Below are 17,207 nucleotides of genomic sequence, written 5' to 3'. Positions count from 1 at the left end.
TGTTTCCCAGCACAACTCTACTCCTCTTCCCTATGGGTTTGGGCTCCCTTGTTTGCTGTGTGGCAGGTGAAGTAGGAGAGGGTTTGGTTTGCAGCCTGGTGAACAAATATCAGATGTTTGTACACAATACATAATTACTCCAGGACAACTGGTGCTGGCAGTAAACAGCCATAAGGAGGAAAGCTGACTAGTTTGGAGTATTTAGTGCTATTATTTTATTTCCCCATTTAAAACAATAAGGACCCTATTCTCTTTCTCGACAGATGGATTTCAGCTCTGCACAATAATTGTTGCCACAGTAGAACTCTTCTTACTTTGTAGGGTTTAGCAGACTTTTTTTTTTTCCTGCCCAGCCCTCAGAAAGCAGCAAACTGGAATTTGTTTGAGCCCTGACTGAGGTGTGGAAAATCTGTCAAGTTTTCTCTGCCTCTCACCCTGACCACAATTATACGGTCCACACGCAGATTAGCCGCAAAGTCACTCTTACCCCAGGAATGACAACATTTCCCCCAAATAAAAAGTTACCTACAGTATCCTAGAGTGGCCGTCTGTGGTATAAAGGCAGGGAGGGGATCCTGGAGGGGGGGAAAATGCCTTCAAAAGAAGCACATAACAACGGAAAAAGTAGCTGAAACAGAGTGGCGACAAGGCAGTAACAGAGAGCTGCATTGTCACGAGCTGAGTAATCCTATGACACACTGCTGTCACTCACCACGAGGCTCCCTGCTGGGCCCGCTAGACATCAAAGACTGCCCCATACCATCTTACATGCTCTTTATCAGCTAATCAGCCTATTCTTCCCTAAATAAAGCCCTCTTAAATCCCCTGCTCACAGGGGTATACCAGTCCTGTTGCCCATCTGCTTGTGAGGGTCAACTGAAGCAGGAGGCAGCGGATTGTTCTCTCCCTGGTGGCTTCTCAAGGTAAGGACAATGCAGTCTCCAATTCCCCCTCCTACCTCCCCCTCTCCCCCAGTCCCCCTATTCTCCAGGATCTGGGGAGGAGCTGAAGACATCAAAATCTGAAACACTGCTATTTGGATGAATGCTTACTAACAAAATTTCTAGTAATAATGCATGCCAGCTGCCAAAATATATATTTACTAAAAATACTGAAGTTGGAGGTAGGGGTGGGGGTAGGGGTGGTGAGGGAGGTGAGAATTGGAAACAAAATTGTGTTTATTAACAGTCATAATTTGTCTGTGTGTGTGTGTGTGTGTGTGTGTATTTTTTTTCCTTTCTTTCTTCTGCTAGGATATTTCTTAAGTGTCCCCATTTTAAAGATGGAAAAATGGAGCTCAGAGTTGTAAATGTCTGTCCAAGAGCCACCCAGCTTGGGGGCATGTTTCCCCCTTGAACTCAGATGTTTAATCACACATTCAAAATCAATGAAGCTGGAGACATTGCTGCAGATCTGAAACGAACCAAACCCAAAAAGCCCCAGCCCTAACTAACTCTCAAGCAAGGCTGTTTAGCATCCCTGGCACACAAATGAACATCTGGGTTGGGGAAACCTGAGGGGGTTCACCTTTTCTCCCTTAGGAGAGGTCTTAGTTCTCCTGCAAGGCAATCATAAAATAATGCAAATTGTCAGACCTGACCAGGACAATTGGTGAGTGGCAGCAGGTGCCTGCTCCCTCTGTACCTCTGGCCTTCATGGCTACTTTGAGAGAAGCAGAGCTGCCATAGCATGGTCCCTATTCCCACTGTGGCACTGGAATGCAGAAGCTGCCTGATAGAGAAAACGTTTATGAAGTATCTGTGCTGAGGATTTACAGGATCCTCTTCACAGGACCATAATCCCTTTATTTTACAGGTGGGGAAACTAAGGCCTCTCAGAGAGGTTAAGTAATTTTCTAAGGTCACGAGGCAGTAATTGATAGAAACAGGATTTGAATTCAGTTTTGAAAATGTTACTATAATAACATAAATGCACATGTAATATATTAATATTCCCATGAGGAAATATTAATATTATTTAAAATAAAGTATTCAAGAAATTTTAATTTTTAACTTAATAGAAAGTAGGAATTTTGTAAAACACCCAGGAGTCCAAAATTCAGGTCCTACTCAGGTTACATTTAATGAACCCCAGAATGTTTGATTTTTCAAATCCCTTTACTGTTTTATATCACAGAAAAACCAGGCATTGTCAAGGCTGATGAGCTAAAGGAACAGGCTGAAGAAAACTAGGTCAAAACTTCTTGTTGAGTGAACAACACACAGAAATATATAGCGTTTTAAATGCACATATGTACAAATAAATAAATTTATGTTGCAAGATGTGGGAAATCATGGCCTTCGCTTAGGTATGCCTAGAGGGCCAGCTGGGAAAGGTGTACTGTGATATTCATTATTGCAGTGCAGAATGAGCAGCGTGCTAAGCAAAAAAACAGTGGTTCTGAACTATTTGAGGACCTCCTTTGGCCGCAGGGCCACTGAAAAGCCTTTTTCCCCCTGAACGATTCAAAAAAGCTTACATACTACTTTCTTCATGAGTCCTTTCTTGCTGGCTAGTTGGTTTCCCTGCCCCACCCTCCACTCCCATATCACAAGATTACTTAATATTAGGGTTTTTTTTTAAACATCTCTATATAATGTGCAGTTATCTGCCTATATATGTTGTCTCTCCCAATAGAATGTAAGCTCCTTGAGGGCAGAAACAGTCTCACTTTTGCTTTTGTATCCCTGGCATCTAGCAGTAGATGCTTCTTGTTGTCGTTAGGATGTAATACTGCCTATACACAGTTTAGGAGATAATCCAAGAATAGATACATCAGAAGATCCAGCCATATCTATGTCACTGTAATTTGCAGGGAGATATGGTTTTAATTAACTAATCAAAGATTACCTGGCATCTGTGGATTTTGGAGGAAAATTATGGTCGGTAGCAGCAACATATCTGTTGAATGTAAATTTCTGGACAACTTGAAAAACTAAAGATGGACTCTCAGGTGGAGCTGGAAGGGACTTTAGAAACCATGTAGTCCAACCTCTTCGCTTTACAAAGGAGGAAACAAAGCAAAGTCTCCAAGTCTAGAAAGGCCAGCTTCTTGGTCAGTGCTTTTCTGATACCTAAGGACTCCCTTACGCCTAAGCTCTCATTTCCTAGGAAGTGGATTGCTTGATTATGTCAGTGCAGATGTATCTCAGGGCCATGGAAACCAGAGCTTTCTATAGCAGTTCACGGTACAGGGAGCACTGAGCCTGGAGTGAAGAAGAAGAAGATCACATCCAACCTCAGACACTCTCTAACTGGTGTGATCCTGGGCAAGTCACTTAACTTTCACCTGCTTCAGTTTCCTCATCTGTAAAATGGGGCTAATAATAGCACCTGCTTTGCAGGGTTGTTGTAAGGATCAAATGAGGTATTTATTAAAAAAAAAGTTTCACTGAGTGCCTGGCACATAGTAGGTCCTATATAAATGCTTATTCCCTTTCTATGGATAAGTCAGGGCAAAAGTTCATTACCCAAACATAACTGCCCCAGTCATACACAACCCCTTTCCTTGGCATCCATTCGGGCTCTTTAAATAAGTTGGGTCTAATTGGAGGTCGTTTATGTCTCCATACCAGTAACACTTAACAATCCAGCACCAACATTTGAAACGTGCTGCATAAGACACAGAAGGGAAGGCAAAGGGGAAGGGAACAAGCATTTATTTATTAAGCAGCCATGACGTGTCAAGCACTGTGCAAAAAACTTTACAAATATTATCTCACTTGATAATATAACTGAGCTGTCTACTAGGCAACAAACAAATAACTGCTGTAAACCCTCCTATGTTACTGTGGTACTACTAGGCATAGGCCCCAAGAAGGTCAAAGACAAAAAGAAAGGTGCCACCTTTGTCAGAATATTTATAGCAGCATTTTTCATGGTAGCAAAGATCTGAAAACAAAGGAGATAACTGGGGAATGGCTAAACAAATTGTGGTCTATGAATAAATGGAATGTTACCCTGCTGGAAGAAATGATGAATATGCTCAATACAAAGAATCATGGAAAGATCTACATGACTATGCAAACTGAAATAAGCAGTCATGAAAACAACATACACAATAATCACAACTATGAAAATGCAAAGAACAATAATGAAAAAACTGAATGTTACAAAAAACATAATGACCAAGCTTAGTCCTAAAGAAGAGATTTAAGAAGACATCTCCCCTCCATGCACTTTTGCAGAGGGAGGGGTCCACTGATACAGAACACTACATATAATGTAGACTTTTTGATTGGATTTTTTTTCTTACTTTTAAAAAAATTTTTGTTACAAGGTATGGCTCTCTGGATGATTATAGGGCAAAATATATGTGGGGAAATGTATATGATATAAAAAATAAAAGCTATCAACAAATCTATTTTTGAAAGTAAAGTTTAAAAAACTACTTAGTTTTCAAAAGCAAACAAAAAAGGAAGTTAATGTGGTCATAATAGGATAGGATTTTAATCCGGCTTTAATTAGTGCTCATTACTCTGAAAACAAACAAAAGTGGGGGCAGATTTTAAATGTAAAAACTATGTAGCCACTATATGTGGCCTATAACATAGATAGTATGAAGCCAAAACAGCGACAATAGCAAATGCAACAGGGAGGGACAATGATCAGATTAGGCAGGCTCCTGTCTATTTGAAGGCTGAGAGCAAATTTGATCATCAAAATCCTGTTGCAGTGGTCACTGAGACCCAATAAGTCTCAGTTTCTGAAGAACACTTGAAGAGCTGAGACTAGTCATTTTTAGTTCTGCAGCAGAGACCTATTATAGTCACTGGACCTCCAGAATAAAAGATGGAAGGCTTCAATGTTGGGAGGAATGCAGACCGTGATTCTTATACTTTTACCAGAAAGAACAACATATTTACACTCATCTCTGGGTGGGCATTCATATTTTTCTGTGCTTATTTTTACATTTGGTAGGGAGAAAGGAAACACAGTTCATCTTACCTTTTCAGCTTTGACTTCTTTTTGTTTCCTGAAGAGGCACTCAGATTCTGGGGGGCATCTCTTAGCCCAAAGCTCTTGGGCCACATGACCGAGATGGAGGGACCGGACATGAAAAATGTGCTTCAAGTCCTTGGGGTACGTTGCATAGGCGCGGATGAAAGACTGCAGAGCTGAGAAAAAGGGGGGAAAAAAAGGTTCATATTTCTGAACCATTATTTATTTAAACAAAAGTTAACACTTTTTTATTTTTGCCAATCCCCAAATAAGACTGGAGTCCTGATGTGAATGAACAGTTACAACCAACATGTACTACAAGTATTTGCAGAGTAAGAGATATCTCTTGAAATAAGCACAGAACTTTTGAGAATCCACTGAAAAACCACCTGTGGTAACCAAGACAATGGGAAAGAAACCCCCCACCCCCACCCTATATAAAGTGTACATGATCAAACTGGTCTCTTTTTCTCACTGGGTTTTTCAACACTATTGACTACTGAGTTCAGGACAAAAAGAAGGGAGAAAGGAAAGAGACAACACCCTATGTAACTAAAAGAGTCTGGGTCAGGCCACATTCCCTGAGGAATGCCTTATGGCTGTTAATCCAACATCCTGTCAAGAAGGAAGCTGCACCAGGAACATATTTTTAGTACCTTTAAAGACAGGAAAAATGAGGTCCTTGTTCCAGATCACATGGTAAGCCAGAAACAAAACTGGACATGGAACCTAAGAAACTCAAGCCTTGCTCCTGATCACTAGGTGTTTCTCTCTTCCTACCTAGCAATAATAGTTAAGATTAAATGTCTGCCCTAGTCTCAACTACAAGAGGGAAGGAGGGAATTGTTCTGGAAAGTAGCTCTCTGGTAAGAGACAATTCCCACATCCATACCTATTCACTTCTGCCACCAATCCCTACTCTTCCTGCCAACCACTGCCTATCCCTGCAATCTCAGATGGAAAGAAACACTAAACACTAACCTCTCTTGCCCTGGCTTGTTGAGCCACTGGACCAGCAAGTTTGCCCGCAGCTTAAATGTAATCTCCCAGCAGCATCAGGAGATTGGCATTTATGAACAGTAATAAAAAGTGTCATTTTAGCAGATCAGCTCTGGGAAGAATCCTGGGAATCCATCAAAGCTCTATTTACTGAGTAAAGTGAACTCCTTTTCCCAATCGATGAGACATAACCAAGGCAACTCTTCTGTACCCCCCTCTCAATTCTGTGTCACTGCCTTTTTTTTTTAATAACTGGGGACTACCATTTTGAAAGAAAATCTTTAATTAATTTCAAATGGTCTATCCACTCAGAGGGTTATACATATGGGGGACAGTACCCAGTATTACTAGGACCTTGGATACGTAGCCACATGTTAAAACCATAAAATAATAATAGATCATTAGGGCTAGAAAGGACTTTAGTGATCAATAATCCAATTCTCTAATTTTGTGGCTCATGTCATAGTCACAACAGCTGGCTAAATGGCAGAGCTGGTCCCAGCTCTAGACCTAGACCCACTCACAGCCAGTCCTAATCTACTTCCATCATATCATGCAGCCTCCCTTCCAGGAGGCCAATGTGATAAAACCAATTTTATTCAGGTAATATAGGTCAAAACAAAACAAAACAAAACAACCCTTGTTTTGACCCACTTTAGGCAAAAAGGCATTTTCTTTTTGTCTGTTACTCCAAATTTTCTATACTCTTGCCTCAGGTCTGCATACAATTGAGTGTATTCGTGGCCCCCACAAAAGATACATTGACATCTGGCTTCTTGAGAAAAGCATTAGTTATTTGACTTCCACTAATGTTGATACACTTATTCTTCTCCCTTCTTTACCTCTAATCAAAATAGCTTGAGATTGAGAGCCTTGGTCCCAGGAGAGTCAAGTGCCCAACTCACAGCTTTGCAGGGATAATGAGTTTGCCAGGAAATGGCAGAAAGTGTTTTCCCCCTAGACAGCTGGTCAGACAGCATTTCACACTGCATATTTTTACTATGGAAACTCCTTGTTCTCAAGGCTCCTGTTCCACTGGGGACAGCGACAGTTGGTCATCCTCACATACTTGCATGGACACCCATGTTTAGCTAATTTGGAGGGGCATGAGCTTCAGAGGCAGCGGCAGATGTTTGCATGACCTTCCAAGGGTCAGGAAATGGTTCACTTTGGCAGTGACTGTGATATGCAGAAGGACTGGGGCCTGGAGGGCAAACACAAGAGGAAAGTAGAGGAACAGAAATATTGAAAAACTGTTATTTTGGAGAATTCGGGCTGGGGAGAAGGCTGGGCAAAAAGCAGGCCCTGATTCCTCATAGTCACCTTTTGGGGCAAATAATCTGGGGGGGAAAAAAGCCTTTAAAAAATTCTTCCCTTGTGTATTTTTTTTTTCTGTTTGATAACAGCCTTCCTTACATCCTGGTCTCACAAACGCTCCTTTTGGTGAAGAAGCCACCTTTTGGTGGTGTAACTGAAAGTGTTGACTTGGAGTCAGGTGAGGGGGGCAAATGCCTGCTCTGATCCTTACTAGCTTACACTCCAGAAAGTTATAGCCCTTCTGAGTTTCAGTCTTCTCCTATGTAAAACTGGGAAACTATCAGCACTACCAACTTCACAGCGCTTATTGTAAGGAAAGCATTTTCTAAACCTAAAAGTGTTGTGCAAATTTGCTATTACTGATATTATTTGAAACCAGGAATAATGGTACCTTAAAGACTTGTGATTCCAGGATCTTTGATTCTAATGACCTGGGTACTCTCTGTTGCCAAGGGAGATTATAGACTCTCCATGCCCTGGCAGACCATCTTCAAGAGCTGATGTGGCTCAAAAACCTTCTCATCTGGTGGCCAGACTTGTGGTGGTGACCAGCTCAGAAGGCAGAGAGTGGTACTAGGACAGCACAGCCTCTCTGGGGCCAGTGGGGATGGGGAAAATTCATCCTTTACTGGCACCGCTGCTGAGAACACTCTTGCTGCTTCCAGGTGGAAGGGCCATCCTCATACCACAATAGGAGGATAATTTGAGTGAATAATATATTTACAGAGAAAAAGGGGTAAAAGAAAATAAATGCCACACTTACTCTATCCTACTGCTCTCTAGGACATTTGGCTAAGAGGGGATAAGCATTTGCCTGAACAAAAAAGCGAGGGCCCCCAACTCACTGGAACGTTTTGCTGAGAACAAAAAGCAACATTTTCTAAAAATTTTCCCTGGGGAAAAATGTTCTCCAGAACCCACAGGTTTGACCTCCTTGGTCTCTTCTCAGCTCAATGCAAAGGTGCTGTGGGAAGTGGGAAGAAGGGGGCAACTTCCTGGAAAGTGACTGCAATTAAATGTTGGTTATTAACACTGACTGGGTCAAAAAATGCAAAAGGAAAACAAATGCATCTCTGGCACAATCTCCATTCGATTTTCTGCCATGAAGGCAAAAGCCAGCTGCTTTGTTAATTATTCATGACTAAGAAGGGAGTTTATGGAAGCAAGTCAGCAGGGAAATTTGCATATGCAGATTTCAATTCAAGAGAAAGGATCATATTTTCAGTCCCTTTGATGGTGGTGGTTATGTCATGAATACAATACCCTTTGGGTGCAAAAGGTATGTATGTTCTCCCAAAACATCAATTCACAGACCTGAAAGAGCCGACTATAGATGCTTCTAGGTTTCTGCATGTTTAAAGGGGTATGCAATTTGATAGACTGAGATCCACCAAAGGGGGCTTTTTGGGCACAGATTATTAGAAGCCTGGTGTGTTGATCAATCAGCAAATAATTGAATATTTACTATTCTGCTCTAACACAAATCGACACTTTGGAATGTGGCTCTTTCGTTCTCAAAATAAGACAAAAATTATCTGCAATTTATTTATGCTTTTGAGTTTAATGATTATGAAGAAGAGGAGAAACTCCAAAACAGAGTGTTTCATATCCCATTCTCTATTAGAATTGGGGTTGAAGTTTCATTTGCCACAGCTTTCACTCCAATTCAACACATATTTATGCAGTGCCTACCATGACCTGTGCAACACATTTTGCTTGGGGTGAGAGATACAAAAATGAAAACCAAACCCTAGTTCTTGTCCTCAAACCTGGCTTATTAAACTCATAAGGGGCTTCATCCTTAGTGCCCTAGGTCACCTAGTATCCTTCCTACCTCCCAGCATACCCCATCTAAAACAGAAACTACAAGGTGCCTAGAAAGCACATGACTTAGATACTGTCTCATATCTGATCTCACATCCTTTAAACATCACTCACCCTGTCCCAGTGTGTGCTGGGTGTTGGGAGAGCAGCAACCAGGTCACAGCCCTAGACCAATGCACTTTATGAGCAAAGAGCTCCACGACAGGTTCTGTAGCATTAAGGGTCCCCCAATCCCACACACTTGCTTTCACCTTTATTGATAAGGGCACAATCACACCTAGTCACTTCCAATCCACCCCAAACATACACCACACCCACTAAAATGAATCTCACTGCTAAAGCAGAACAGTCCTACCTACTCCCCATATTCAATCCCAGGCATTAGCATACTTGCTCACACTGACCCTCTCATGGCCACACCCAGAACACAATCTCCCCACGACCCCTGTTTCTCCTCCCACACTATAGTCATAAGAACATTTCCTGATGCTGCAGACACTGGCTTCCATTTGCAGCCACCCCCTGTAGCAAGAAAATCTTCCATGATGACACACCTGTGCCTCCTTTTGCCCTATCAGTTCCAAAGTGCTCCCAGCTCCAAATAAACACAATGCAAAATATAATGGGCTAGGAGAAAAGGTGAGAGAAAGACAAAATATCCTGGCCAATCTTAGGAGGAGAGGTCATTTTCATCGAGGGGCACATAAGGGAAGTTTCCATTTGGGAGATGGCCTCTAAACTAAGCTTTGAAGGAAAAGAAAGGTAGCAGTTCTGGTGGAACACCTACTCCACGTATAACCAATGCCAAAATGCAAGAATATGGAATAAGTTACTTTGTTTTTGTAGCACTTTCATTATTATAGTAGTAGCACGGACCCAGTTATTTACTGCAAAATGGCCCATCTTATATCAAACGAACATGCATCATCAAACCAACCTCCTACAAAGTTACATAATGAATAGTCTATTCAAGAAAGAGATTCTATTGCCTTGAGAAAAGAATCAACCACCCATCTGAAGGCAGAGCATGAGGGACCCCAAAGCTGTTCAGTTCAGCTGAAGAGAATGCTAAGAGGCACAACAGCTTGGCAGTGGCTGTGGGATGCAGCGCCAGGAGCACTGGACTTGGAGGTGGGAAACACTGGGGCTCAAACAATAGTGTACTTGCACCACCTTCCTCGCTGGACTGTTGAGAGGAAAGCTCTTGGGGAGCTTCCCAGTGCTCTGCAGCATTCCCATCTGCAAATGAGTGACCGCAGTGGGATACGACAGAGAGCACAGAATTTAGATTTCATTTGGCCTCATGTCCTAATTTTACAGAGGAAGAAACTGAGGGTCTGAGAGATGAAGTGACATGCCCGACGTCTGGAAGATATCAGAAAGACATTGTCATGGTTCATCCCTTGGCTCTCTGTTGACATACTTTTCATCTAGATGGATCTGTTGGCTCTCAACAGACCTCATCTGTTGGCAACCGACTATGATCTAAAAAGCCCTTTCAGCTCTTAGGCGTAGGAATCTATGAACCAGAAGGGTTTTGAATCAGGCCCCACAGAACAAATGTCATCAGTACATGCCATGCCACCATTGGGTGACAAACAGAGAGATTCGATGACAAAGACAGAGTTTCGATTTCTTGACCACATTTTATGCTCTTGCTCAGAGACAACATAAAAGGCCAAACTGGAAACTGAGTGATCTCAGCAGTCATCATAATAAATAATAATGCTGAGTGCTTTACACATATTGTCTCATTTGATCCCCATGATAATCGTGTGAGGTAAGTGTTATTATTATCTTCATTTAATAGTTGAGGAAACTGAGGCAAACAGAGGTTATGTGACTTTCCCACACAGCTAGTTAAGTGTCTGAGGCCATATTTCAGCTCAAGTTTTCCTGACCGCAGACCCAGTACGCTATACATTGCCTAGCTGTCTCCTCTGAACAGTCTATCAAGGGTCTGCATATTGAAATGATGCCCCACCCTGCATAAAACTTCCAAGAGAGAGCCTTTGGTCTTCCCAGTAGGACCTTGTTGGTATTGTTCCCATTTCCCTCAAACTTTTAAAGTGTTTCCACTTTAAAGTTACCTAGATCCAACATTTCTACCCATTGCTCTTGGAAAGGTAGACATAACTTTTCTCTCTCCTATAATTGTTCCTTTTGTCATATCTTTTCAAAAAACAGGTATATAAAGGGGAAAAAACTTAACCTTAAGATCCAAGTCATTGGGTCACAGCTCTATTTCTAATGTAAGCCAAGATAAATCCTCATTTGTGCAAAACATGTGAAAGGATGAATTAACATTTAATATCATTTTAAAGCCTCCTGCGTCTGTTTCCAAACCCAGTAGAGTTATTGGGCTTGAAGGCTTTCACTAGTGAGCAGAGACCCTTGGTTGGCCTCTTACCCACCTCCCGCCCCTTACCCCCCCCACCTCAATGGGGGGTATAGTGGGAGCTCTGCTGACCTATCCATTCAGTAATCGCCTAAGAAATCCACTGACCTTTCTTTGCCCAGGAGACCCTCTCCGCACTGGCATGCACGTAATCTTCAAATGCTGTCTGCAAGACAGTGGCCCGCTCTCGGATTTCCTGGGGGCCAACACTGCGGGATTTCTGGGAGGGTGGCGGAAGGATTAAAGGAAAGACAGAATCAGAGTCAGGAATAATGAAGCAGTTTATAATAGATTTAATAACAGTAAAATCACACAGTAACCACCTAGGGGCCAAAAGGGGTAATCCCTTCAATATTACTAGTGAGGAAAAAAAAAAGGGAATATAAAGACGTTAAAGTCAAGCAAAGATGAGGATGGCTTTGTGCAGAGAGCAAATCGGTTTTAATTTTTTGTGTGTCTGACCCCTTATCACTCACATTCTGAATGAAAGATCATCAGTGATACTTTGGGATTTACTAGGTCCAGTTTGGATGTTTAAAAGTGTCACTGAAAATAAATTGTGTTTTCAAGTCAGTCTTGCATTTTGTACCTTTCCGTCTTATGTTTCTCTCCCCTCTCCAACTATCAATGAGACCTCTGGCAGTTTCTCTGGGGCAAAGTCTTTCATAATGGTCAGTCTATAATTTGGCTTCATAAGTTACTTTTAGGAGAGGTAAGTTCATAGCAAGTTTCTGTAATTCCCTGTGCCACTCACACTTGTTACTCTGTGGTTTGCAGTGAAGGGTCCTGAGTTGCTACAGAAAATTTGGTCTAAAGGAAGGCTAGTGGACCTTTCAAAGAGCTCTGTGGCAAATAAGAAATAACATTGAAGTGGTATGACATCAACAAAACTTCACAGACCTGAAATTTATCATTCTCATCCTTGAACCTTCCATGTGAAGAAGTACCCTTCCTTTATAACCTCAGCCTGGGAACGATGGTTTCATTTCCAGATCTTTTCCAAATCAAATAGAAATGCCTTTTAGTGAGGACAAAAGGGAGAGAGGCCAGTAGAATGTGGCTCATAGAAACAGAAATTGGTACCAAGCCCTCAGCCCTCTGTGTGGTGCACAAGATAAATCCAGAGTGGGGTATCATTCACTGGCACTTGTAAACTTAGGGAAGCACTGGCCCAAGTCTCCGTGTTTGGCTGGTTGCTCTCAAGACCACACTCAGGCAAATTCCCTTCTACTCTTAAGACAGCCAGAGGAAGAACAGGGGGAATAAAAGAAAAGTCTTGATTCTTCTGATCGATGCATCTCTCTGTACTTAATAGAGACTTAACAATCTGAAAATGTTTTTAGTTTAGTCAAATCATCCCTTGCCACCTGTTTAGCTGATGACAGTGTAGCTGATTTCACGGTACATGGTCCCCCTAAGGGTTTTCTATGATAAAATGTCAAGAGAAAAGTCAGCAGGAACTGTGTTACGAAAGTGGACATTTGCTATTGTCATTAACAAGGATTTTTTTTTTACCCCCTTAACTGATGTGAAATGCAAACTCCCTCCCCCCTCCTCTTTTTGTTAAGCCATCCCGGCAGCACAACTGTCACCTTCCCAGCGTTTTTTAATATGAATGTGAAATTAGCGAAGATGCCCTTTCCCCTGGCGGACAGAATCCTCTGTTATTAAAAAGTAAAGCACTTTAATAATGAAAACTTTTTCCTCTTTTTCCTGTGTTTTAACTGTTTAAAATTAATGAGAAGGGCAGAACGGTTGTCAAAGCGATATTGAAAGCCGGGCAGCCAGGACCGAATAAGCACAAAAATCCCTCTAGAGTGTTAAATAAACAGAGCTTCAGCCCTCTCCGAATCCCTCTGTTGGTTATTGTATACATTCTGTAACAGCACTCAGAATAGATCTGAGAGCCAGGGAGGCAGAAAGGTTTCAGAATTCCAATAAAGGCCTCAAATTAAAGACAGCCTGGTGCGAATTCCAGGAGAAAATTAAAGAGACCTCAAGCTTAAGTGACAGGTGACTTGCTTCTGTGTCACAACTGTCAGGGGATTTAGTGATAATATGGCAATATATTACAAAGGGCTTTTCTTATTCCCCCCTTTAGGTTTCAAAATGAGGCATCTTTTCTTCCTAGCCAAAAAATATATATATATATATATATATATATATACACACACACACACACACACATATATATATGTATATATATAATATGTGTGCATGTGTGTATATACTATATATATGTGTGTTTATATATGTGTGTATACATGTGTGTATATGTATATACATATAGATAGATGAGTATGTGTATGTGTGAAATACGTAGAAAATAAGAGATGAAACTAGGTTCATGGTTTTGAAATGGTAAGGTCAATTTGAGGAAAACAAAAGAAAATTAATGGCAGAAAATAAAATGTGCTTATGGAAAAGCTTTTCTTTCCTTCTCTCATCCCCACTTACCCCCCTTCCAGAAATACTTTATTTTAAAATTGCCCCTCCTGATAACGAATGAGGCATTTTTGAGTTGTCTTCTGCGGAGGACAGTCTAAATTTAAACTGAAAATGGAGGGGGCCAGAGCTATGCTGCATAATCTCAAACCCCAGACAGGTAAAATGCTCCCTTAATGAGAATGGGTCAAACCCCTGAAGGCATATGAATACCCCATAGGATTGGTTCCCCCACCCTCAAAGGCACAGAGATTCAGTATTGGTTAATGAAGCTAACTTGCAACCAATGGAGTGGAGGACAATGGTTGTTAAGGTGGAAAAATCGCTACAGTTCTTTGAGCAAGCCATACTTTCTGTTTGGAAAGCCCCAGTGATCTTGGGGAGGGTAGACACAGATCAAACAGGAGAGAGCAAGAGGTTAGTGATCTGATTTTAATATTTTACAATGCCAAAGGAAAAACTCAAGTTAGGCTAAGTTTCAAGACTTATTTCACAGCAACAAGAAACTGTAGCAAAGACAATTTGGGGCTTATTTTTATAAGGATAGAAATTTCACAGCCCATTAGATTGAGAGAAAGATCAAGAGCAGCAGACCAAACAATTTTTTTGGGGGGGTAATAAATTTGTGGTGGTGGGTTTTGTTTTGGTTTGTTTTTCAAACACCATGCCCTAATATTTCCAGCTTCCAAGATGGTTTTAAACAAAATGGAAGGATTTTGCTTTAATCACCATATTGCTAGGCTGATTTTCCCCCCCAAGGTCCCTAGAACCTTCTGAGTGTTTCCCAGTAAAGTTGAAAGATCAGATTTATTCTCTTTGTAGGTGGGTGAACATTCACACACCCAGACGTTAGCCATATATATTTTATATACCTAAATATGAAATATACATTTTACAGGTGCTTCACCACTTTCTTACTTCTCACAGAAGCCCAAAAAGGTGTGTGCCGAAGGGATACTTATAATGGACTTCAATCGAGCTAGGTGAAGAAGAGCTGCATTATAATGAGGTTTCTGTATGTCTGTGTAAAATACATAGTGATTGTACCCACATGCATCTGCATAGTTCATCGTAAGACAGAGGAGATCATGTAAATTATGGGAAGCAAGTTAAGTTGTATGTACTAGGTTCTTCACATAAAGTAGGATTAGAAGTTGCATATGGTACCTATTCCATTTTTCTCACTATTCACCTGGGTCAGGATTATTTTAGCTTGAGTCAACAGAGATCAACTTGACTATTTTGATTAAATAGATTAAATTTTTTAAAAAATGCATATTTATCAGGGATTTCAAAAAAGTTAACTTGGAATTTTTGTTTACATGACATCTAATACCTGATACAATGAATTTTATTCAGTGATGCCACTAATTTGGAGTCATTTGGGTACAGTTTCCATCAATTTTTTTTTAAACAAAAAATACCAAGAACCTTAATGAGGTACAATAAATCCTCTAACTCCTAGGAAGTCTTCCTGATTGCTTCTCAAATCAAGGTGAGAAAAAAAATATATCTTGGACACTTCTGAAGGACAGAGGCCAAGAAAGTTACTTTTTCAGGTTCCACAAACTACAAAGAGAAATGCAGGTGCCATCTTTCACTTTGAGGAGAAAAGGAAACCTTTATCAGGATAAATTTAATTTTCTTCCTTCTACCATGACCAGTTAGAAGAAAGGTACAAAGAATGGTGACATCCTTCCCAGAAAGAACTGTTTGGCGGCCAGTAGCAGAATACAGACTACCCACACTAGGAAGCTAGTTTGAGGACTGACTCTAGAGTCAAGAGGACTTGGGTTCAAATACTACTTCTCACACTTCCTTCCTGTGTGGCTGTTCTTGTGCCTCAGTTTCTTCTTCTACATAAAGAGGGGGTAATACTGTAGCCTTTGATCTACAGACCTGTCGTCCAAGTGCACTGAGCTTGCTATACCTATCTTATTTTTTTTTGTTTGTTTGTTTTTTGTTGTTAGGCAATTGGGGTTAAGTGACTTGCCCAGGGTCACACAGCTAATAAGTGTCAAGTGTTTGGTCTGAGGCCACATTTGAACTCAGGTCCTCCTGATTTCAGGGCCGGTACTCTATACCTATCTGATTTGACCTCAATCTCCAATAACCTCTGAAGTTTGGGTCAAAAAAAATTTTTTTTAGGTCAAGCTCTTTTCAGTTTCCAGAGAGTTAGATAAATGTTTGTGTTCCTTCTGGGGGCAGTCTGATGAAAAAAAGTGGGAGGAAGGGAATAAGCATTTATATAATGCCTATTATGTGCCAGGATTTCTTCTAAGATCTTTCTACAAATATTATCTCACTGGATTCTTACAACGACCCTTCAAGGTAGGTGCTATTATTATCCCCAATTTACAATTGAGGACATAGGCTAAGAGTCTGGGGTTAGATTTGAACTCAGGTCTTCCTGACCCCAGGCCCTGTGCTCTATCCACTACACCTCCCAGCTGCCTCCAGGCATTGAACCCACATTCTAATCCTACTCCTATGACTAAATCAACTGTCTAAGGTTTCACATGGCTTTAGTTTCCTCATCTATGAAATGAGAATACTAATCCTTTGGAAGGAATAGAGCAGACCTCACAAAGTGTCATAAAGCTAAAATGAGATGTGTGACGATCCTCTTAACAGGTAAAAAAAACAAAAAATGGCAAGGCATAGTTACCATCCTCATTATTATCATCATCATAAAGGCTACATGGTAGGGTAGCTGGACAGCTGGCCTTGGAGTCAAGAGGAAAATAGGGTTAAGTCCTGGTGAGTCACTACCTCTCCATCCCCCTGGATGGATGGTCTACCTGCTTTGGGGAGGGAGTTTCCATGCTGGGAATTACCTCCCACCATTGAACTCACAGGTTTAGACAAAATAAAATGTATCATGATCACTAAAGCCCTCCCTCAATGCTTCTTCATGGTGTGGTGATGCCCCCGAGTTCTCAAAGGCTAAGGCAATGGAGCACAGGCTCTGGCAGGTTGGTTTCAAGTACAGACCTGGTGAAGGATGGCAAGTCTGTAGTGGGAGGGTCAGCCCAGTTCTATATTCAGAGGAACTCATCAGCAGCTTCACCACAGGGGATGGATTTTCTGGCCACAGTAACTCTCAAAAGCTGTCTTCTGAGCTATGAAGGGGTTGAACTGTCTTTGGGAGGAAGTACCCATACCAGTGAGCTAGATCCTTAAACTGCTAAAGTACTGTTAACTCAGGTTCAGTGGAATAAACACCAGAATGGGATCAGAGGGCTTCCCAGTTCTGATACAAACTAGCTTGGTTTCTTTGAGG

General features: G+C 41.3%; 1 protein-coding gene across 1 annotated transcript in view; it reads right to left on the bottom strand.

Moving 5' to 3' along the window:
- Window positions 1–17,207, bottom strand: part of DDX31 (DEAD-box helicase 31) — a 90,058-nt gene that overhangs the window by 20,313 nt on the left and 52,538 nt on the right. The window contains 3 exon segments of the mRNA XM_078149976.1: window positions 4,948–5,024; window positions 5,026–5,117; window positions 11,588–11,699. Of these exon segments, the coding sequence (XP_078006102.1) occupies window positions 4,948–5,024; window positions 5,026–5,117; window positions 11,588–11,699 (281 nt within the window).

The sequence above is a fragment of the Phascolarctos cinereus genome, unplaced genomic scaffold (genome assembly GCF_003287225.1).
Source record: "Phascolarctos cinereus isolate Bilbo 61053 unplaced genomic scaffold, phaCin_HiC Scaffold_2;HRSCAF=192, whole genome shotgun sequence".
Classification (NCBI taxonomy): domain Eukaryota; kingdom Metazoa; phylum Chordata; class Mammalia; order Diprotodontia; family Phascolarctidae; genus Phascolarctos; species Phascolarctos cinereus.
The sequence above is the reverse complement of the archived record's forward strand: the minus strand, read 5'-3'. Positions and strand labels throughout refer to the sequence as shown.